The sequence below is a fragment of the Camellia sinensis genome, chromosome 10 (assembly GCF_055761805.1).
Source record: "Camellia sinensis isolate YWXY chromosome 10, ASM5576180v1, whole genome shotgun sequence".
NCBI classification, from domain to species: Eukaryota; Viridiplantae; Streptophyta; class Magnoliopsida; order Ericales; family Theaceae; genus Camellia; species Camellia sinensis.
This window is the reverse complement of record NC_138970.1, coordinates 123323502-123348128: the sequence shown is the minus strand read 5'-3', so window position 1 is coordinate 123348128 and position 24627 is coordinate 123323502. Positions and strand designations below refer to the sequence as shown.

Below are 24627 nucleotides of genomic sequence, written 5' to 3'. Positions count from 1 at the left end.
TCGGTATATATGTTTTTTTTGTATTTATTGATTTTTTTTTTTTTATGAAAATCCGTTAGTAGTTTGAACTCACCCCTCTTGAAGGAGAGAAGATTGTCCAATAACAAATTGGAAACCAGTCCCAACTCCCTAAGCACTTTGGATGTGAGAGGATTGCCAATGGAATTTCAACTTTCTGATCACTTTGACAAGTAAATGTTTTTCTACTCCCGACAAGTAAGTGTACTACCAAGAACGTGAAGCTTTTCACAGCTTTTCTCTTTCTGAAATTGCACTTATGTACCTTCCCTTATCTAACTGCCAAAACACCCCTTTCAGATCTAACTGCATCAAACCTAATACTGCCATGAATCATGATTTGTCTAACTGCTTCACAGACAAGTATTGTGTGCCCACACCTCTAGTGTGCTGTAAATTATGGGCATCAGACATAGAAATATAAGTTTTTCCAAATGATCATATGGAAAATCTCTTAGTTGCCTAAATTTCATCCTTAGGATAATTCTTCGAAGAGAATAAATATTGAAAACCATCAGGCATAATGCAAAAGTCATACAAACCTTTTCATCAGATAGAACATGTGGATATCTACAAGTGAAAATTAATCAATATCTATGCCAATACAACAAGAAATACACTCTTGGCATCAGATTAACATTTAAAACAACAATAGGCACACATTATAATGTCTTATCCAAGTAATTTTCTGTTCGCTCTATTATTTCTAACTAGAGAACAATTTTTATCATTGAATGGATCACAGTGTCACCATTGCGATTCATTCACATGGCACAAGTAGTGGCATGATGATGGAACTCATCATGATGTTCACAATGTAGATGAAAATTTAAAACCACCAGGCTAAGCAAACAATCATGAGCAAGTTTAGGTTGACAAAACATCAAAAATAATAGGGTAAATTACAAATACACTCCTTCAAGTTTGATTAAAATACGATTTGCCTCTTGTGGTTTTGGAAATTGCATCCCGCCCCCTATAGTTTGTAATTTTATAACAAATGGTCGCTTTTATTAAAAAATCATCAAGTCAATTAACAGCTTTAATGTTGTTAGAAATTTATTTCAATTAATAATTCAGGTAATTTCATCATTGTATAAGAGAGTAGTTATGAATTTCATTTTTCAATTAATTCTGTTAAATAAAAATTCTGATAAAGGGTATTTGTAATTTTCCAAATCACAGGGAGTAATTCATATTTTAAGCAAATTTGTAATTTGCCCAAAATTTTTGGAATATTAATATTTAAAACAAGGCCATTCACGGGCAAATGTCACAGGAAAAGATGATAATTATTTCGGTGGGGAAAAAAAAAGTAAGAACATTTTTTTATTTATCCACATGCATCAGGTAGATTTTTGAATATGAAATTGGGAAGAGGTAAATAGTATTACATACCCATTATCAACCAGCCAATGTAACATTCCCGCTGTAATACCCTTTGTTACAGAAAAAACAGGAAATAAACTATCAGGCTGAACTGGACGAGGATCATATCTTCCAAGAACTCCAGCAGCAGTATCAATGATCACTTCTCCATCTTTGTAGGCACATACCTTAACACAGAGAAAATTTAACAAATGGAACAGTCAATTTGTAACTTTTGTTAAAAATATATTGAACCAAAAAAATTATGTACAAGAAAAAGAACGATATAAAAACTGTAATGGTTACTGGATTCACTTCTACATGGTTAGGGTCAACTACAGACATTTTTGGACTGAGCCTTTTATATATCCATGTCTTTTTTTAATAAGCTCAAAAAAAAGTGATCGAGAAATTTAAAGAATTTAGAGATGAGTATTTCTCTTTGTTTTTTCTTCTTTTCATGACATGATTCATACACAATATTCTTCAGTTATTAAATGCTTTCGTTGCTAAGAAGCACGGACATGGATACGGACACGAACACATGACACGACACAGACACGCGGACACGTAAATTTTCAAAAAATGCAAGATACGACAGGTTACGTGGGGGACGTGCAAAAAATATAATTTTATATATTTATTATATGTCATTTTTAAATGTTTAATATGTATTTCATGTCAAATATTTAATTTTATCACATCTATTAACTTTAGGTATGTTATTTTAGTCCTTAGCATGTCCCCAGTGTGTCCCTATGTGTCCCTAGTGTGTCCCAAGTTGTTCGAATGTGTCCCACATCGCTTGGAGTTGCCCCATCTGTACTGGTTATAAGGCTCTAGTTTCTCTCTCCTTAACACCTAGGTTTTAAGAAGAACTATGGACTGGGCTTTTCAATTTGGTATTAGAGCTTGGTTGGGCTTGTGATTGGTGTGCCGATTGTCCGGCTACTTTATGCTTGTAGTCCAGGAGGGTGTGTTGGAATGTGTCCCACATCGCCTGGAATTGTCTCATCTGTGCTGGTTATAAGGCTCCAGTTTTCCTCTCCTTAACATCTGGATTTTAAGAAGTATGGTATCAGAGCTTGGTTAGGCCTGTGACTAGTATGCCATTTGTCCAGCTATTGTATGTTATGGTCCAAGAGGGTGTGCTGGAATTTGTCCCACATCGCTTGGAGTTGTCCCATTTGTGTTAGTTATAAGACTCCAATTTCTCTCTCTTTAACACCTAGGTTTCAAGAAGAAGTGTGGGCTAGGCTTTTCAATTTGGTATCAGCGCCCATTGAACCCTAGGCATGTTTCTCTCACTCCACATGTTTTTGTTATCAAGGTGTTTTTCCCTCTTCCTTAAGTTGATCACTAGTTTACTGATATGGTAAGCAAACTTTACGATTTTTACTTATTTTGGGGCCGGTGGGTTTGGTAGCATTATTTTGTGATACACTGAGTTTTCCGGCTACTTCTCTACCCTTTTAAGGTCCTTGTACTGACATGGTAAGCACATATTTGGTTCTTTTTTATTTTTGGGCCACTGGTGTGTTCGGTAGCATTCTTTGTGGGATGCCATTTTTCGACCTTTCTGTTTGTGGTGATTTGCCACTGTTTTGGTCTTGTTGCTTTCTCTCTCTCGGTTGGTTTCTTTTATTGCCATCATGATTGATTCAATGCACGTTTCTCTATTGCAAGATGTTGATTCTTTGCTATGTTCATTGAGGTTGTCATTGAAGGGAGTTATTACAATTGTTGTTTTTTGGCAATTTCATTGTAGTTGTTTGTAATGATCATACTATTTTTGAGTTCAAGTTGGATACTTCACTTCAACCGTTCCGTGTTTTAACTTGAGGGGGAGTGTTGGAGATAAGATTATATTGTCAAAGATATCAGAAGATATTAGAGTATATGGAGATCCCATGATTTATGTTTATTATGATTTTTTTGTATCTTTGATTTATTTCAATTCCTTAACTGAAGGGATTTGATTGTATCTCCCACTATGTATATATATATATATGGTGTATAGTATCAAATCGAGTGAATGAAAGATGTGGCCCTTTAGGTAGGCCAATATGGCTGAACCATGTTAAATTTTTGTGTTCTTACTTTTCTCTTTTCTATCTCCATTATCTCTATATTCAACCATATTGCCTTACTACAAAATTCAGCTTGGCTTTTCAATTCAAGTGTCCTAGCGTGTCGGACACGTGTCGGACACTCGTACGTGACCTCCGGAGAGGTGTTCGTGCTTCATAGTTTCGTTGTGATTCAGTGAGTAATATAGAGATACTGAGTTTCCTCATTAAAATCTGATGGGACCATTCAACAACCTTCTTGTGCAGAAACTCCTGAACAAAATGGTGTGGCTAAGCGCAAGCAAAGACACATAATGGAGACTACTCGTTCCCTATTCATTTCTGCATAGTCTCCCAATTCTTTTTAGGGCGAGGTGAGGCTATTCTTACAGTTCTTCATCTTATTAACCAGATATCTTCTAAGCTCAATTCTAGCATTTCTCATTTTGAACGTTAATGTGGTAATCCTCTCAATTACTTCTCACTACGTGTCTTTGATTGTACTTGTTTTGTTCGTCTTCCTAGAGCAACACACACTAAGTTATGTGCTCGTTCTGTTGTGTGTTACTTGGTTATGGTGAAGGTCAAAAAGGATATCGTAGCTATGGCCTGCTCACAAAGAGATTACATGTCTCAACATGTGATTTTTTTGGAGCAGATTCCTTTCTTCTCTATTCCCTCTGCTTCTGATCTTCTCCATTCCCTCTGCTTCTGATCTTCTCCTCAGATCTTATTTATCTCGTTCATTTTCCTGATGATCCTCCTTCTACCTCTTATGTTCATGACTTGTCCCCTTCTAATATTCCCTCATTGTCCCAGCCTGCTTCCTCTTCTATAGTAGCACCATCGATTCTTCAAACTTCCTCTCACAGGAATAAGAGTAATTCATTTGCAGGTACAACTCCCATTACCTAAGCTCTGTCTCAATTGGCTACTGGGAAAGAGGCACTTACAGCTCCTCGTTTTCCTCAGTGTCTCTATAAGTGTCCAGATCATTTTGGTTTTTCTAAAAGACTTTAGTACTTTCTTAACTTCTATTCACTCTCATTATGATCCTACCTCCTATAAGGAGGTCTTCTTGATCCACTTAGCAACAGGCTATGAATGAAGAACTTTATGCTTCGCATAAGACTGCCACTTGGGATCTGGTAAGAACGTTGTTGGTTTGCAGGTGGGTTTATAAGATTAAAACTGACGTAGATGGTTCTTCTCTTGAGGCTGAATATTGTGTTATTGCTACCACTACGCTGAATTAGTTTGGTTGCGTTACTTGCTTGCTGATCTTGGTGTTTCCTCCTCTGCTCCTGCACCTATGTATTGTGATAACAAGAGTTCCATTTAGATTGCACACAATTACATTTCTCATGAGTGCACCAAACACATTGAGATTGAGTGCCACTTTGTGCGTCATCATCTTCAGTTTGGCACTTGATCCCTACCATTTGTCTCCTCTACTATGCAGTTCGCTGATATATCCGTGAAGTCCCATGCAGCTTTGCACTTCCGCTTTCTTCTTGACCAACTCTCAATGTTTCCTACCCATTACATCATGAGTTTGAGAAGGGGTGTTAGAGACATGTATTTTTTTGTGTATTTTATATTTAGGGTAGATTATTCTTTTCCTTTTTGTTTAGCTTTTCTTGTATTATATTCATGATTATGCAATAATTAACTTCGAAATTTTCCTCTCCAAATTTTGGTTAACACAAACTCTAAGATTTTCTGAATGATTCTATATATTCAATTGTAAAACAATACAAAGTGTACATTTGATATATATATTAGCAATTCTAGGCCTGATCCTATGTAGGAAATAAGAATAATCCTAAGAACAAAATATTCACACAATCTAAAATATACACACAATATTCTCACACCCCCGCTCAAACTCAAGGTGTTTTAGCAAAAAACACTGAGAGTTTGCCAAGAAGAAACTGAAACCGAGTAGTAGTGTGAGTCTTGGTAAAGAAGTCAGCAAGTTGCAAAGCCAAAAAGACGAAAGGAAGCGAGATAGAGCCAAACTGCAAATGCTAACGAATAAAGTGATAATCTATCTCAATGTGTTTCGTACACTCATGGAAAACAGTGTTATGGGCAATTTGAATAGGCACGGTTGTTGTCACAATAGAGAGAGGTCGAGGAAGATTGAGAGACACCCAAATCAGACAAGAGACAGCGAAGCCAAACAATCTCAGTAGTGGCATAGGCCATAGCACGGTACTCAGTTCGGCAATGGAACGAGCAACAGCGGTCTGTTTCATGCTCTTCAAAAAATCACCAAAAAACATACAGAAGCTAGAAGTGGACTTGCGATTAGTGACATCACCAGCCCAACCAGAATTAGCATAGGCTACCAAGTCTAAGAAAGAAGTAAAAGATAACAAGAAGCCCTAAAAGATAGTATCACGAAGATAGCAAAGAATATGAACCAAAGTAGCCCAATGGGTAGAGCGAGGAGCGGCAACAAACTGGCTAACCACATGAACAACATAGGCAAAATCAGGGTAAGTAACCGTCAAATAGACTAAACAACACACAAGTTCTCGATATAAAGAAGGATCATCCAGAGGGACACTATCAATAGTGTTGAGCTTCACATTAAGCTCAATGGAGGTGTCAGAACCTTAGTGTCAGTAAGACCGGCACGGTGAATAACTTCATTAATATACTTGGCCTGAGACAGAAAACAGCCCTTAAGAGAAGAAGCTACCTCAATACCAAGAAAATACCGCAATGGGCCCAGATCCTTCATTTCGAAGGTGCAGAAGAGATGCTGCTTAACCTCAGAGATAGCAGAAGAGTTCGAACCAGTGATAATCATATCATCCATATACAGTAATAAGGCAACAAAACCAGTAGAGGTGTGGAGGAGAAACAAAGCAGAGTCCTAGGCACAAGGATGAAACCCAAGCGATCATACCCAAGCGATCACAACTGTCTAAAAGCGATCATACCAAGCACAAGGAGATTGCATCAAACCGTGCAAAGCACGTTGAAGATGACAAACCTGTTTAGAGGAATGAGGAAGACCAAGGGAAGACGCATGTAGATCTCCTCAGTGAGATAGCCATTAAAAAAAGTATTCTTAAAATCTAATTGATAGAGAGGCCAATGACGAATAACAACAAAAATCAAAGTACAGACAATAGTCATCTTGGCAACATTGGCAAAGGTCTCTTCATAATCAATACCATATTCTTATGAGAAACCTTTGGCAATTAGGCAAGCTTTGTAGTGCTCCCAAGAACCATCAAAATGAGTCATTACTTTATAGACCCATTTGCAACCAACCAGATTATTGCCAGCAGGCAAAGGAACCAGCTCCCAAGTAGCAGTTTTCTGCAATGTAGACAACTCATCCTCCATAGCTCGAACCCAATTAAGATCCTAACAAGCCTCCTTATAAGACTAGGGTTCTAAAAAAGAGTAAATAGCATACAAAAAGGTGTAGTATGAAGGAAAAAAATATATATATTTTAGCAAAACCAAGTTTGACTACCTATTTACGGTTACGAAGGGGATACTTACAGTTAGCAAGATCAGAGTCGTCAGAAGCAAAAGGATCAGCAGCAGGGTCAGAGACAACTGGTGGAGGAAGAGCTTTGCGACAAGAATAGACTAACAACGGAGGAGGAGGAGTATGAGGGGGTGCAAGAGGAGCGAACAGACTCATGGTAGACAGTGGAGATGTACTCAGCAGTGGAGATGTACTCATTATGAAGGACCTTAGAAGGAAATTGATTAATGTGAACCAAATCCTCTTTGGAAACTGGGGCAGTGAGAGGAGGAAGCTGAAAGTAAGGCAGGTATTTGAGAAAAACAACATGGTGGGAGACAAAGGCAACAAGAAACAGGGTTGTAACAACGGTAGCCTTTTTGAGTAAGTCTGTAACCTTAAAAGACACAAAACAGGTCGGATACTAAGTTTGGTCCTATCTTTATGGGAAAAAAGGACAAAACAAGCAGACCCAAAAATACGAAAGAGGAAGTAATTAGAAAGTTGAGAAAACAAAACCTCATAAGGAGAATGACCAGAGAGCAGGGAAGTAGGCATAGGATTGAGAAGAAAAACAATAGTAAGAACTGTCTCACCCCAAAACGGAGCTGGAATAGAGACAGAGAGAAGAAGAGACCTAATTGTCTTAAGGAGATGACGGTGTTTACGCTTAGCTCAACCATTTTGGGTTAGGGTATCAGTACAAGAAGTTTAGTGAATGGTACCCAAATTGGCTAAATACTCACAGAACTCATTTTTAAAATATTTATCACCCAAGTCCAACCGTAATAATTTAATAGTAAACTCAAACTGTGCAGTGATCATAGACTTAAAAGTACAGTAGAAGTCAAAGTCACAAGATAAACCCAAGTGTAATGGGTATAGTAATCAAGAAATGATACATAGTATGCAGAACCCTATGAAGCACGGACACGACACGGACACGCGAAAACGCAAATTTTCAAAAAATAGAGGACACGACACGCTTGGGACACGTTCAATATATATATTTAATTTTATTTATATATGTCATAAAATTATTAAAAAAATCATTAAAAGGTAATAAAATATACAAAATGTCACTATTAAAATTATAAAAAATAAACATTTAATTGATTTAACATCATATATATCATTTACAAATAACGTAAAATTGCATTCCACCCGTAGCCATTGTTTCGGAATTAAAAATTGGTTCCTATAATAAAATTAATAAACATGCATTATTAAAATTATATACTCAAGTAATAGAAAAGAAAAAATAAAATCATAATATAAAAGAAAAAATAAAAGAAAAATAAATAAATAAAATCAGAAAGAAAAGAAAAAATTAAATTAAAAACAGAATAAAAGAAAAAATAAAAGAAAAGAAAAAATTAAATTAAAATCAGAATAAAAGAAATAAAAATAAAAGAAAAAAATAAAATAAAATTAAAATCAGAATCAGAATAAAAGAAAAAAAAATAAAAGAAAAAAATAAAATTAAAATCAGAATCAGAATCAGAATCAGAATCAGAATAAAAGAAAAAAAATAAAATCAAAATAAAAGAAGGACGAGGATAATATCGACTGAGGAAAGAAGAGGATGAGAGAGAGAGAGAGAGTGACTAAGGGAACTCATCGAAGATCGAAGATCAACGAAGAAGAAGAAGAGGTGTACCTTAACGATGAAGGGCGAGACACGACTGACGAGAGACGATCGACGAGGAGCGACGATCAACGAGGAAAGAAGACGGACGACGAACGACGAACGACGAAGTCAGGTCCTCTCTCTTTCTCACCCTTTCTCTGATGTTTCTCTTCTATTCGAAGTAGATTCGAAGTAGATTAGGGTAAATTTTGATCTGTTTTTATTTATTTACAAATCGACCCCAAAAAAAATTAATAAATTGTGAAATTACCCCCCAACGTGTCCCAACGTGTCTATAACGTGTCCTGAACGTGTCCGGATGTAAAAAAATTAAAAAAAAAATTGGGATACTCTCTGTTGCATGTCGGACACATGTCCACCGCGTGTCCGTGTCCGACACGTGTCTGACACTGGTACGGAGCCCTCAGAGAGGTGTCCGTGCTTCATAGGCAGAACCCTTTTTGGTGAGAACAGGAGAAGGGCCCCAGACATCAGTAGGAACTAAAGAAAACAGTATATTAGAGATAGGAGTACTTTTACAAAAAGGTAAAGCTGTCATTTTAGCAAGTTTACACCCTCAACACTCAGTAAGTTAACTAAGAGAAACTTTACCCAATAAACCTGACTGAGCTAAAAATTGTAAGTGGTCAGCAGACAAATGTCCTAATCTAAAATGCCACAAATAAAAAGGACTCGATAGAGAATCTAACTAAAAAAAACGAAAGAGTAGTCAGAGAAGTAGTCATAGGCAAATGCAAGCTCTCTACCATATAGAGCTCTCCAACTCGACAGCCAATCCCAATCACTGATAGATAATAAACTAACAGACAACTGAGGAACATAAAGAACAGATGAAATAGTGACGACAGACATATCAGACGATAGGACAGACCCAACAGATATAACAGACATACTAAACCTATTAGCAGCATTAACAGTAATATAAAAGGAAGGGAGTACAAATCTAAAGTAAAGAAAGATGAAGAGTCGTGATGAGAGGCACTAGAGTCAAACAGCCAGACCGACGAAGAGATATCTGAAGAAGATCTAAACAAACCTGAATGAAGAGAGGAAACAACGGAGGCTAACGAGGATGGCTAAGAGATAGACAATACATGTTGAAACTGACTAATCTGAGCACTCAAGGCCAAGTCAGGATTAACAGCCGGAGTAAATGCAATAGAACTGGTGGGAGGCTAAAAAGAGCTCGAAGGAGGAGCTCGGAACTAGGTCTGAGACTGCTGAGTAAACGAGGCATGCAGATGCCTCTTCTTGGGACAGTGATACTTCCAATAGCCACTCTGATGGCAGAAGACACACTCATCAGAAGCCAGAAATATCGTAATTAACCCTAAACAGCCAAACCTAGGGTCGAAAGGTAATAAACAAAAATCTGATGGGGCAAAATGTAACAAACCAATAAATCCAAAACCACAGTGTAATAACTAGAAGGGTGTGGAGTCTAAATGTAATATCAAAAAATTATGAGACATGAATCCAATACTAGAGGGTTTCAGATGCAATATCAAATGGGTCAAAAACCAATAAGTCATCAACCAGAAGATAGGTGGATCAGACCAGCCTCGGAGAGTAGATAGAGCACTTGCGAGAGAGAGAGAGAGAGAGAGAGAGAAGCTGAGAGGTTGATTACGATGCTCCTAGAGAACCAAAGAGAGATCGCAAACCAAGAGAGAGATCGAGACCCACAAGACCAGAGAATCGCAGAGAGAGGTCGTGAAACAAACCAGATGGGTCGCAATGGATTTCAAACCAGATGGGTCGATGGTTGCGATGTTAGACTAGCGCGGGTTGCGACGTCAGACTAGCATGAGAACTTGATGCAGCAGATTTCGATGGGTTGAATTCAAGACTTCAAACTAGACAATAACTTTAAGTCGATTTCAAACCGGACAACAACTTCAAGTTGATTTCGAACTAGACGAAAGAATTAGTTTGTGCGAAACCCTAGCCACCACGAATCAACAATCGTGTATTTTTGATATACCATGTAAGATTTCTGAATGTTTCTGTATATTCAATTGAAAAAATATACAAAGTGTACATCTGATATATATATATATATATATATATCAATTCTAGGCCTAATCCTAAATAGGAAATAAGAATAATCCTAAGAACAAACTATTCACATAGTCTAACACAATCTAAAATATACACACAATATTCTCATAACCCAAAACCCTTAAAAATTTCTATATGAAATAAAAGAAAAAGTACAATATCCTAACCAAAGTCTTTAAAGGTTATCTTCCATTGCACATGTCATACATAATTTGCTTTCCAGCAAAGCATACAACAAAAGACCGAGTCATCTCTCGTCAATCAAAAAATTAGCATATAGTTTCCAACAATTCAAAAATATTGAATATTCTCCCCTCAATGGTATCACCCATAAGCCTGCCTTTCGGCAATTGAGAGAGAATCTACAAGCAAGTTTCTCCAAAATTTGAAAAGACAAAACAGGCTAGAACCTAATGTGCCATTTCAAAACAAAACATTAAGACAATATATTAAAGGTCCTACAATTGAAGCAATTACCAACCTTATATTCAAGATATTTGATTAATAGTGCAAAATATTGCAGCAAAAGCAGATATGAAAATTTCAAATTAACAGTAAGTTCTGGGAGGAACAAGAGCTACTACTTTTCATTAAAAACTTCAGAAAGACCACTAAACCTTATTGTGGATCTCTGTCATTTCATCCTCTGAAAATATGCATTGTTCTCAACGTTTTGGCTTAAAGGTCCAAGTTGGAGGTCGCTAAGAAGACTCCAATTGGGAATGTTTAAGAAAACTGTGGTTATGGTATAATAGGGCAACTTAAAAATAAAAAGTAATTAGGAGGCAAGCACTTGGTGCTTTGCAATGGTGGGGGGACTAACTCCCATAGGTGCTAATCTAACAACTAACAACTGACTTTCGCTGATCCAAAAAAAAAAAAAAAGAAAAAGAAAAAGAAAAACAAAGTAATTTCAGAATGAAGAAATTGATTGACATCCAGGAAGTAAACATAATCACATAAGTTAAAAACAAGAGTAAGCTATCCTACATGAGGAGAGTTGAAGTGTAAAAGTATGAAAAACATAGATTAGGGTTAGAAAAAAAGAGAGAAGGAACAAGAAGAAGAAGACGAAGAAGATATATTGAACGTATATTTCTAGGTTCTTGAAATAAACCTAAAACCAACAGCAGATATTTATATTAAATACAATATGACCATATTACCCTCACTCAACACAAAAAATAACATATGACTGCATATTCTAACAAGAAGAAAACCTTAAATTTAACAACCATACTATGATGGTCAGACAAATACCTATGTGGGATAGAGGACCATGAAAAATATGCTAGCATTCAGCAAGAAAGGAAAGAAAACACAAATTACAAAGCAATGCCTGATATGTTGAAGAATAATTCCATCATTTTCCTAGAGTATTTAAGCAAAAACAAAATTTAATAAATATTCTAAGAGAACAGAAAAGGTACATCCCAGTAGTTTGCTACCGTCAAATCTGTTGAAATACATGACAAAAAATTAATTCATTTCATCAAATAAGGCAATACGAAGCAATAAAACAAGTCAAATGTGATATCCAGGGAAATGACAAAACCAAAATGAAACAATACAAGTGGAATTTAGAGACATGACATAGAGAAAGTTCATATCAAACTTTGACAAATGCTACATAAATCATAAAGAATTTAATCATGCTACTGTACATAAAGTTGCAAGTAACATAACATCTACCTGGATTCCAAGTATTTTATCACCATTCCCCAACTCAACTAGGAGCTGCCTCAGCTTGGCCTCCACACCAGAATGTACAGGTGTGTCATAAATCCATTGTGCATTCAATGCTGGTCCCTTACTTATGTTGCTGCCAAAAGTTAATCCACACATCAATGAGTTTACTAGGAATAGAAACTACGACAGACAGGTCCTCAGAAGAGACTTACCCTTGTAGAACAGACTCAGCAAAGGGTCTCATGATATCTAGGTAAACTATGCGTACATTCATTGCCGATGAAAGCCCTGAATTCATGTGAATAAATAAAAATTAAGTCGGCACAATTCTTTAACACAATGAGGCAAGGAATTGAGGGGATTAATTAGAGACCTCTAAGCAGATTAAGGACCCGTGAAAATATCACAATGTCCCCTGGAAAAGCATCAACCTGGGTAGAAAGTTCATTACCACATATGTAATGGCGAAAAAATCAATGGGCATTTTAGGACAACATCAATATAAGGAGACAATATATGAACTTACAGGATTGAAACGTTTAGCTTCTTTAGTGTTTAGCTTCATCTTTTCCTGTAAGACTTTCAAGTTTTTATTTCTTTGTTCAGCCAAAGATTTCACATTTTCCTTAACAAATCAAAATAATTAATTAGTATAAGATCATAGACAGATGATGGTTAATCTAAGAAGCAAGCAGGTATGCATACAAGAGCTTCACTTGCAGGCGTTGAATTACGGAAGAACACACTAGTAACATCCATAACCTGCTCTGGCATGTCCAGGCGGAACCTAAGCCCCATTTCTGCAAAGGCAGACAAAAGTGCCACATGGTCTCCCTGCAAGCACAAGTATCCTAATTCTTCATCATCCAAAAATGAAAATATGCACGATTTACTCATGTTGGACACACCAGAACTAAGTATGGGAATAAGATATATATCGAACATGTACAATAGGACATGCACCAATAAGCATGTCTAGTAATTTAACTATAATGTTGAACACGTTGCAATTACCTTTGTTGTTTTTATCTTTCAACCTTGTATTAGTCAAGATGGTATTTTTGTAATATGTACTAAACCATTATTAATACAAGGGTTTTAGGGCAAGAACCTAATTTTTGTTCTCTCCATTTTTCTCCAACAGTGTGTATCTTCTCTATATTCTCTCTACTCTATTCTTTCTCTCCTTTCAATTTCAACTTGGTATCTGAGCATTTGAGATCAAATGGCTTAGCTTCTGTTTCTGTGCACTCTGTTCGAAGTGGTTCTGTATAATCTGCTCAACGTAGCTGATCATCACTCCCACTTTTATTTTTTCCCATCAAATAAACAAGGACATCTAACAGAATCATTATGCAAATTTTTAGAATGATTTTATCTTAAAATCATAAAACAATTGGACAGACCTCAGCAGATGCCAGAAACATTTTTGCTAGAGCTTGTTTCATAGGGATTGATAGTAACTTTGTAAGCCCAAAATCAAGCAAAATTGGACGATATGGAGGTTCCTTGCTCACAAGAAAATTTCCTGCACAAAACAAGCGCGAGAAAGGATTCAACAAGGAAAAAATATTTTGAACAGAAAACACACCAACAACTAGAAATAACATACAACAGCAATTATGACTTCAGATCAGGAAGATCCAAATAGAATTTGGTCGTTGGAGAGAGAGACAGAGACAGAAGCAGCAGCAGTAAGGGATGGAGGACTACCAGGATGAGGGTCACCATTGAAAAATCCATCAACATAAATTTGGTGGGCATATGCGCGTGTGATCTCTTCAACAAGCTTTTGTTTGTCAACACCTAAAGCCTCCAGTGATTCAGAATCATTTAAACGAATCCCATCCATATACTCCAAAATCAGGACTTTTTCAGTTGACTTCCATTGCAAGCAACATGAAATTTAAAACAAATCGTAAGATCTGTGAAGAAGTGAAGTCAATAAGCTTTAATGCAATGAAGAATGAAACCTAGTTACCAACAGGTAGAACCATAGAAGATAATGATGGTGGAGAAACTTTTTTGGATGGGCTGAAAGAGGATTCTCCCTCAAACCCTCTGTGAGATCCACTCTACCAAATCCTTCATCCGAAATAGAAGTTTCCAGTATCTATTTTATTGCAGTTCATTGACACATTTTGCATTCAACGGTACTATCATGTTGGCATAGAAAGTTTTTCATGTATGTGACATCAGATGGAGGAGCTTTTTATCACAAATATGCAGTTGTATATCCTGATTTATAAAAAGAAATAGTTGTGCAGGGTACAGTGGAAAAAGAGTACCAGTTTTGTGTACATATAATCACAGGAAGAAAACTGGATTCCTTTCATTTCCAAAGTTTAGGGTGTTTTAGTTGTTAATCTGTATTTTAATTTATTTATGATTTCTTTGTATGAAAAACTGGTGTCAAACTTCAGAAGGACATTAGGGTCAAGTTTCTATAAGTTCGTGGAATACAAATCCATCTGAAAATGTTAATTTAGAAGCAAGGCCTTTTAATTCATTCAGGCTCATAGATATGCCAACACATGGCCTTAAAGTACTATTTCTTGGGAAAATGAGTGCCCCTTTCTTCAGCTAAAAGAAACATTGTTCTACCTGATAACAGCACCTCTCTCCTGCTACTTCATATTAGTCATGGTTCTCATCAGATCTCAGTTGAGAATTATGACATTTTAAGAGCAGGCGAACATTATTAAACCATAGTCCTGCTAACAAAATCAAATTTAAGTAGAAGATTGGTGGAAGACAGTACCTGAATAACGTCTGGGATCCATACGTCCACAAAATAAGCAGGACTCTTATCATTGCTTTTGCTTTTGCAGCATAGATTTTTAGAGACTGTTCTGGTGTTTTCTACAGACACCAAAGAAGAATTAGTAAGAAATTCTAGCACATGCTGAACTGCTGAAATTCCTTGACACAAATGGACAAGAAAGTGAACATAGTAATTTAAACTAAGAATACCAGCTTCATGGTTGAAGTCCAGTTCCTTCGGTGCTTCTTTACACCACTCATCTATCATAGGGCTGAAGTCGTACTGTGGTTCCGCCCATGCTATCCAGTCAACTATTGATTTTGCATTCTTTAAGTCCTGTCAACAAGTGTGCATCCAACAATTATATGACTGCAAATTTTACTACCACTTCCATTCCAATCATCTTAAAGGCCAGAGCAAGTATGACCTCTAATATTATTGTCTTGATGCCTTCATGTTGAACTTTAACAACCACCTCTTGCTCATCACGCAGAGTTGCACGATGAACTTGTGCTATCTGCATAAAAGAAAAATATGAAAGCAATAAAGATATTGAGAATGTAGTTCATTTTCCCACAGCACAAGAGATATAAGCATTACACCAACTCTACTGGTGTGCAGCTCAGGATTTTATGAGAACCAGTGTGTACAGAACTAATGATTACATGTGAATCACATTAAAATTTTGCCACCACACTCATAGTTTTTCCTAAAAGATTTTAACTTCAAAACAAATCTGAACAATTCAAACTGAGTTGATCTCAGCTCAACTAATACATTCTAATATTCCTACTTGTTATAAATTCCAGTGATTCAAACTTTTTTGCACACTTACTCTTAATTGTTCTATTATTTAATTATAAACAAGTTGATGTACCAGATAAATTGATGTCCTATCTTAGAAAAGACGTCTGCTTGATGCAACCAATGATTGCATAACAACAACACAACAACAACAAACAGCAAAAGCAATACAACAGCAGCAACGACTATAATGACAACCAAGTAAACAGGTGCGTCCTATTGCTAGGGGGATAGTGGTTCTTGCCAGAGAAGTGTACAATTGGTAAAGGCATTGGATAGTTGTGTAGATTGTTCTAGCAAAAGGAAAGCTACTATAGCAAACTTAGCAGTGTAATAATAATAGTAGTAGCATTTGTTATAGTCATGGAATAATAATAATTATAGTGGTAGTTGCAGTGAAGTGGTAGCAGTAACATCTGTTTATAAGTACACTGAATCATTAACAATGATCTTAAGCTGAGTGCATACGACCAACTTTAGTTCAAGGATCTCACTGATGCTGTGGCCAGAGGGACTTCAACAAAGTCTAAGAAGAGATCATCCATAGAGCGTCCAAACTCTTTCTCTATGGTTCCACAAACCTGTGGGGAAAAAAAAATTAGAAAGAATGAAACTCAATTAAGCAATAATATTTTCATAGATGTTGTAGGTATTATCAACATATACTTACATAAATAGATACTATTTTTTTTTTTTTTTTTGATAAATACATACAGAAATAGATACTTATTAACATATAGTAAGAACATATAGCCATAGCTATCAAATCAGGATTTGAATCATGAATCGAAATGGCCTTCCACTGAATCGCGAATCGAATGGAATCATGAATCATAAAGATTCAGTCATTTTTTCAATATTACTTAGAAAAATATATCTACACACTTGGATGTTAAATATATCTTATAAATATGAAATATTTAGATTTAAATCAATAAAATGTTGTTTTGAATGATGATCACATGGTCCCCATGTAAGAGATAGGTTCTCACATGAGATCACCATCTTACCTTTTCCTTTTTTTGAAAATTTCTTATCAACCATTCTTAATAAAGAAAGTGAACAAAGACAAATCATATTACTTAGAAAAATATATCTACACACTTGGATGTTAAATGTATCTTATAAATATGAAATGTTTAGATTTAAATCAATGAAATGTTGTTTTGAATGATGATCGCATGGTCCCCATGTAAGACATAGGTTCTCACATAAGATCACCATCATACCTTTTCCTTTTTTTGAAAATTTCTTATCAACCATTCTTAATAAAGAAAGTAAACAAAGACAAACTCTCAATTTCCAAGTAACAATAACTTAACATCAATGTTGATATTTGGACAATAAGCACACATACCTTTCCAAGTAACAATGACCTAATAACAAGAAACAACTAATTGGAATCCTTTTATTTTAAAACTTAAAACATTTTAGAAGTATATATATTTATAGGTAAAAAAAGTACTTAAAAAAAAAAACCAAAGAACTTGTGGAACCATTGAGTTTAGCAGACCTCACCTACGTGATATTGAACTATATTTATTTTGATAAAATAACAATAGAAAATTCATTGTGCAAGCTACTTTAACCTTAAACATCTTTAAATGATATATTACGATTTCTTCAAAGAACAAAATTAGTAGAAAAGGTTAAATACCCTACAACAGGAAAAATGGGAGCATGAACAAGGAATTAAATGGGGAAAAAAAAAAAAGATTCAACAATATTAGAAAAGCAAGTAGTTTCTAGAAGAACCCCCCCTTTGAACTCCAATCATTTTATGCCAGACTCTCTACTAAGAAAAAAATGCATGAAAATCCTATCTTTATGCTCATCTTCAGAATTCAAAATTAATAAAAATACCTCTTCTAAGGGGCGAGAAGGAAGAGAGTCCTGCAACTGCTTCAGAAGGTATATATAGGCCTCCGGAAGCACATCTGCACGTGTAGACAAGTACTGGCCAAGTTTCACCCACAAACCTTCCAACTCTATCATCAAACTAAGAACACGCTTAGCATTACGCTCATGAGCTTTCTCCCATAGAGTAGCTCTCTTAAATTTGCTAGTCCATTTCTCTCTCTGCTGTAAAGCCTTCAGGTATACACCCGCACCACACACACATGAGCAAAGACAGAAATGGCATTTTGGCATAGATGAAAGCAATTTGCTATATAATAATTAATAAGACATAATCATAGCATACCTTGTAATCCAGATAGATAACAAAAGCTAATTTGAAAACTTTCATCCGCCTTTTGTATATGTTCCCCCATCCCATTGATGTGGCTTGGTCACAAAATGGATCCACAAATAACGAATAAGCTTTCTGATCATCACCAAACAAAGGATAAACCAAATCGTCAAATTATTTCTAAATGGAATCAAGGAAACCAAGAATAACATGGTCAATATTTATGTGAAATTGAAAATAAATAAATAAAAAGAAGGTAAATTACACTAACACCCCTTGAGGTTTGCTCTTAATACATATTCCCTCACATTTGGGAAATTACACCTCCCTTGTCAATGTTTGTCACTTAAAAAGACTAACAAAACTGATTAATGACCAATTTACCCTTTTCTTGTTTACCAATTTCCCTTGTGCCCTTACTTCTATCACTACCCACTTTCTTTGAACCACACCATGAAAAATTCATCTTCCTCCTTCTACCTCTCACCATCCCCATTTCCACCAACCATACACACTTGCTACTTCCCATCCTCCACAACCACCATCACCCACCCCCTCCACCTACAACCATCATCACCCACTCACACCTGAACCATCCCTGGTAGCCACCATCACTCACCCCCAAGCCCTATATTCAGCATCCAGCTCAACCAAAGCCTCAAACCACCGTTGCTATCTCCTCCTACTGCCACCATCGCCTATCTCTCTCATTCTACCACCTACACTCGTCTTCCAATAAAATCTGACTATCATTGCTACCTCTGCTCTACTCTCACGTCCACCATCCCCCTACTCGTCCCACACATAGAGCTATCACCACCTGCCAACCTCTCAAATCACCCACCTTCACCACTACGCCCATCACCACAATCCGTACCCAACACAACCAAAGCCCCAATCCACCGCGACCACGACCACGACCCCGACCCTGACCCCTAATTGCCACCTCCCACCACCACCATTGCATATCTCTCTTCTCCTCGTCCCGTCTACACCCCTCTTCCAACACAATTTGGTCATCGATCTTGCTATCGTTGTTGCTTCCCTACTCCCACATCCTCTATCACCATCACCATCACCATCACCATTACCATCACCCATACAGCCACCATTAGCCACCCCATCTTCACCCCTATCTCGATCACCACAATCTATATCCAACATAACCAAATCCCCAATCCACCAAAACTACCACCACCACCCTGACTTCCACCTCTCACTACCACTCCTCTTACCCCCCCCCACCCCCACCCCCACCCCCACCCCCACCCCTAACAAAATTTGGTTGTCATCTCGCTATCTCTAAAGATCTAAGGAATGTGCAAACCAAGTGTTTGATAAAAATCATAACTTTATTTTGTTGGTTGTGCAATGGTTAGGGGCTTTAGGGTTGGATGATGGTGGTGGTTCGAGGCGGTGGGGTGTGGGCTGATGGGCCCTTTTTCTCTTGTTCTCTCTACCTCTATTTTTTTGGCTGGGTAGTTTGGGGTGATTGGATGGGTGATGGAGGAAGACTAGTGGAAAGCTATTTTTTTACCTCAATTGTTTGTTAAATCTAGAGCTACTGAAAGGCTATGGTTATGTGGGCTATGTTGATGGCGGAGAGGCGAATGAGGTGGTGGTGATGGGGGTGGGGGTGGTGGTAGTGGTGGTGGTAGAGGAAAAGGAAAAGGGAGAGGAAGAGGAAGAGGCAGATAGGTGTTTGAGGTTCATATCAATTGTTAGATCAAATGATTATGAGATCAAGTAAATTTGTTTTGGGTGGAGATGGGGAGCGGGGGCAACTATTTCATTGTTGGGGGTGGGGGTTGGCTACTAGGCATGTTAGCATTTTGCGAGTGTGATGGCTATGGTCTCAGCGTTAGGGCAATGGTTGTTATGGAGTTAGGAGGTGGTGGATATAGTAAGGAAATGTAGTTTTGGGAATGGCAATTGGTGGTAGTGGCTTTAGGATGGCAGTTAGCGGTGGAGGTTGTATAGTGACGATTGGTGGTTATGGCAGTCTTAGGTGGCAATGGGTTGGTTTTTGAGAGATTAGAAAGATGAGAAAGAGGATATGGCAGGCAAAGGGTAAAATTGGTAATCCATATTTTAACAGATGAGAAAATTGTAATGCAACTCGAAATGTCAAGGAGGGGAACATAATTTCCAAAGCTTCAGAGGTACTAAAGATGAGCTGGAAATTTTGTTAAGTAGTTGAGTTGTGCAAACAAGTTGTTAGTGTTAGTTGAATTGTTAGCTAAGCCTGTTATTGCTTAGTCGTATGGTTAGTTAGTGAGTATTTTAAATGGACAATTCGAAATATAAGTGGAGAGCTCAAGATTATGTGGTTAGTTAGTGAGTTGGTTAACTGGAGAGATCAAGACGTGCAGAGCTTAAGATGGTAAAATTGGTTTATAATGAAAGTAAATCTTGGTCTATTAAGTCCCAAGAAGGTGAGAACTTTGACCTGTCCGATAAGTCTTCGGCCAAACACGATATACAAGAGGCTTTGAGGACCTTCCTTTCGAAGGAGAAAGCGCAAACTTGTCCTTGTATAGCAACAAAAATCCCAAGGAAAAATGAATTATGGATCTCTCTCATTGGTGCCCCAACCTCCTCAATCTCTGGAAAAAGGTTTCTTTTGGTTTTCCCATAGGAGTGCGCATAGGGCAAGATCAAATTATTCAAGTCTTAGTTAAGAAACTGCAACGCAATAGAACACCCTTGTTGACGGTCCTTTACTCCGACAACATCTAGGGTTCATCGAACAATGTGATATCTTAGACTAGGTAAATCCTTAACCGTTCCCCTCTCTTACTAGGACTACATAATTTTGAATTATGGCTAATACCAAGTGTATAAACAGTAATTTCAAATCCAGAGGTTAATCATACTTTGGCTACTTTACCTGAGGTGGATTTGGTTTTTTGGAGATAATAGTGAAAAAGTTTGGCAGAAGAGTCACCCTTATTGCCACTTTATTTAATTGTACATGAGATTTCCACCTCATATGACTCCTTCTTTCAATACTTTCTAAGTGATTGAATCATTTTCTTCGTTCGAAATTCTCCTTTCTTCCACTCTATCCCAAAGAGTAACCAAGACCAATTTAGTTACATTTTCATGTTCCAACTCAATACTTTCCATTTTTATTTTTGATTATTCTCAAAAGTAAAGACTATTCTCTTTACCAAACATATGCAAATCCAATCACAATCTTATGATAAGAACAAGAGAACTTTTCTCAATCAATCCCTTTGCCCCTCATTCTTTGAGAATCAAAAAGATCATTTTTCAAGTTTGGATTTGTTCATTTGGAATTTGGGCTCTTCTACTTTATTTTTCTTTACTTAATTTTTATTTAATACTAAAAAGAGAGTTTAAGAAGGTAAAAGGAGGTAGAATTATTGTAAGGATTGAACAAGAGGTGTTCGAATGAATTTGAGTTTGTATTAATTCAATTTTTTTTTAAGTAAAATTCCATTCAACACATACTTTTTTTATTTTATTTTCTTATTTGCCTATTTACCTCATTTTTTACATCTTCCAGCTTATCATTTGGTATAAGAATCATTGCCACCTCACAAGTTTGATTTCCAGAGGGAGCAACCTAGTCTAGATTAAAACACATTGTTACTGTGGGCATAGTGCTAAGTTGTTGAATATTCATAGGTGAGTGTTGACCTAGTGGGTGCAACTTGGGGCTTGGTGATGTGCTCTCTACAAGTCTCAGGTTCAACTCATACTACATGCTATTAACTCCTTGGGGCCAAACTCGCGGGCCCTGCCCAAGATTTTCCCAATTCATGTGAAGTGGCACTTTGCACGAGTCCCGAAATTAGTCGCGGTGCGTGTAAGCTGGCCCAAACACCCGGTCATCAAAAACAAAAGAGGTGGAGCCATCATAAAATAAAGAGCTACTATCAAGTCAGTGTTCAAGTGAGGCAACATAGATGTTGGACTCGGAAGCACGGCGGTAGCTTACGATCCTAATATCCCACATTCGTTAAATATGGGCTTAGCCATGTAACTATAAACTCTTGGGCACCCTCCTTGTGCAAGCCGGTTTTAAGCTAATACAAAACCTTACTTCAATTAAATCACAACCCACCTAAAAACCAAAAGATTAGTATTTGACTCCATTTCAAACATTTAAAATCACACATTATCAATGTTGACTGATTGAATCAGCTTTACATCTACAGCAGCTACACATATATCCTTCAACCACAAAGAAAATATGCAATGTTGGACCAATCAATCCAAGAGATGATGGAAGGCACCACAGTTTAGTGCAAGCTGTCAAGTGTGGAAACACTCAGCAGCAGCTTCATGTAAATAAAACCAGAGGTTAAACATTTTCCTTCTTTTTTCCAATATTATTTTCCAAGAACCAAATTGGTTGCTTTCAACAATAAAGAGTATGAGAATTCTAATTATTAATTAACGATTAAAAAAATGTTTATTTAGTTATCCACAACGATAAATGTTATGCCGTAAAGCAAAGAATATGTTCATCAAAACAATGAAAAAAACAGCCAACAAGAATTGCAATGCAAGGCTGAATACATACATATCAGGGCGAGGCATTTCAATATGTAATCAAATAAATAAATACATATATCTACATGTATGTATGTATACACAAGTTTAGGTTCATCATATGAGAATATACTGACCTGGGCATTTTTTTTAAAGTAAAAAATATGCCCAGTTCAGTCCCATTGAAATAATTTTCACAAAATGAATGCCACAAATTCGAACTCACAACAACCTAAGGCTAATACATCAAGTTTTAACCACTGAACTAAAACAATTCAACACACACAAAAGAAGAAAAAATTGAGTTATTTACTTGTTTATATGGAAAAGCACGGAAAATTCAACAAATAAAATCCAAAAATCAGAACGTACATGCTACAAAAATCTAAGCACACAGATAACAGAATACAACATTGACATCAAAAATTAAAAATTGTAATTAATAAATAAACTGGAATTGCAATTCTTCATGATTTCATACAGACTAACGTGAAAAAAGAAAAAAAAAATTAAACAATTATAAATAAATTAGTTGATGAAATTACCTGAAATTTGACGTGAAGAAGAAAAGGAATGGGAATTGGAGAGAGAGAGAAAAAGAGAAAAGGGGTTTGAAACAAAGAGAGAGAAAGAGAGAGAAATTCCTCGAAAGGATCGGTTAGTGGTGTTATTTTAAGGCATTTGGGGAATCGTTGCTTTTGGGGTTTGCTTGGTCGGTGTTTGGGTCTCTACATCTACTCGGCCACCTGCTCTTCTTTCATGACAGTGAAATTCAATTTGACTCTACACCTACGTTACGTATATCTTCACAACTATTCCTTTTCCTTTTCCTTTTCATTTCCTTTTTCATTTTCATTTTCCAGTTACCAAGTCCATCATAACAATTATGGTCAAAAAAATAAAAGTCCATCATAATAAAAATATTCTTTTATTAATAATAATAATAATCAACTCTGAAGGGAAAGGGTTCGAATGCAACTTGTGAGATTGTGAAAAAAAATTATTGGTTGGTTTTATATGCCATATAGTCATATTCTACGCCAATTATAATTTATTATATCTTCTTATATTTCATAATCATTTAATACAAATTTATACATTTTACTTTTGGTTGTTTTGGAAATTTTTTTTTTAGCTTTTTTATACAAAAAAAAAAAAAACACAAAAAACACAAAAAAATTTACTTTTTTAATACAAAAAAACTAAAAGATTAACTTTCTACTAATTTCCCAAAATTAATCATAATAGAGCATTTTGGCAACAAGTTAAAAAAATTAACTTATTGCCTTTTTAACTTTTTTAACCAAAAAAATCAACTTTTTTATCCAAAAAAACTGAACTTTTTGCCAAAAAAAAAAAATTTCAAAAAATCAAAAAATTAATTTTTTATCAACTTTTCAAAACACACCACTATTGAGGTATCACATATAACGACCAACCAATAATTATCGAGATTATGGCCTGAAATTTTAACACGTCGCCATCGAATTTAAGAGGTGGGCTGGTGCGTTGCGTCTATGGGTTGTTTTGTTGGGTAAGAATCCTCTCCTTGCATTATTTCTTACTTGCAACGCTATTGGGCATATTTTCAGGTCTAATTTTAATAATTTGAATAGTTCATATTTTAAAATTTATTTAGTATATTATACTTGTTAAAAATCAAGTTGATCGGATATTAGAAAGTATAAATTTGGAAAAATCGAACTAAAAACTATTTTTTTTTTAAATTTAATAAACAGTTTTTCGAACGCATATTTTTTTATATCCGATTAACTTGATTTTTTATAGATATAATATATCGAACAAATCTTAAAATATGAACGATTCAAATTATTAAAATTAGGCTTAAAAGTGAACCCAATCACCCTGTAAATAAGAAATGTAAGGAAAAAGTGCAATGCGGGATCTTGACTCTATTTTGTATGGACACCTACGAATCACTCCAGCACTATTTTCTAAAACGCGTTGTCTTTTGGGGAATTGCTATTAATA

At 36.1% G+C, this 24627-nt stretch overlaps 1 protein-coding gene across 4 annotated transcripts in view; it reads right to left on the bottom strand.

The window, feature by feature from the left end:
• Window positions 1-23514, bottom strand: part of LOC114280624 (ABC1 family protein) — a 28988-nt gene extending 5474 nt beyond the window's left edge. The window contains exons 1-15 of one of the 4 annotated variants that reach the window (XM_028223012.2): window positions 23181-23514; window positions 18124-18246; window positions 17784-18011; window positions 16415-16501; window positions 15544-15633; window positions 15326-15452; window positions 15114-15214; window positions 14066-14234; window positions 13759-13880; window positions 13058-13186; window positions 12879-12977; window positions 12726-12783; window positions 12565-12640; window positions 12356-12485; window positions 1417-1574 (exon numbers count right to left, since the gene is read on the bottom strand). In XM_028223012.2, the coding sequence (XP_028078813.2) occupies window positions 1417-1574; window positions 12356-12485; window positions 12565-12640; window positions 12726-12783; window positions 12879-12977; window positions 13058-13186; window positions 13759-13880; window positions 14066-14234; window positions 15114-15214; window positions 15326-15452; window positions 15544-15633; window positions 16415-16501; window positions 17784-18011; window positions 18124-18198 (1649 nt within the window). In that variant the 5' untranslated portion in view covers window positions 18199-18246; window positions 23181-23514. Of the gene's footprint in view, window positions 1-1416; window positions 1575-12355; window positions 12486-12564; window positions 12641-12725; window positions 12784-12878; window positions 12978-13057; window positions 13187-13758; window positions 13881-14065; window positions 14235-15113; window positions 15215-15325; window positions 15453-15543; window positions 15634-16388; window positions 16502-17783; window positions 18012-18123; window positions 18247-23180 lie in introns of all 4 variants that reach the window. The other 3 variants (XM_028223011.2, XM_082892209.1, XM_082892208.1) reach the window with 3 other exon arrangements.
• Window positions 23515-24627: the final 1113 nt, after the last annotated feature.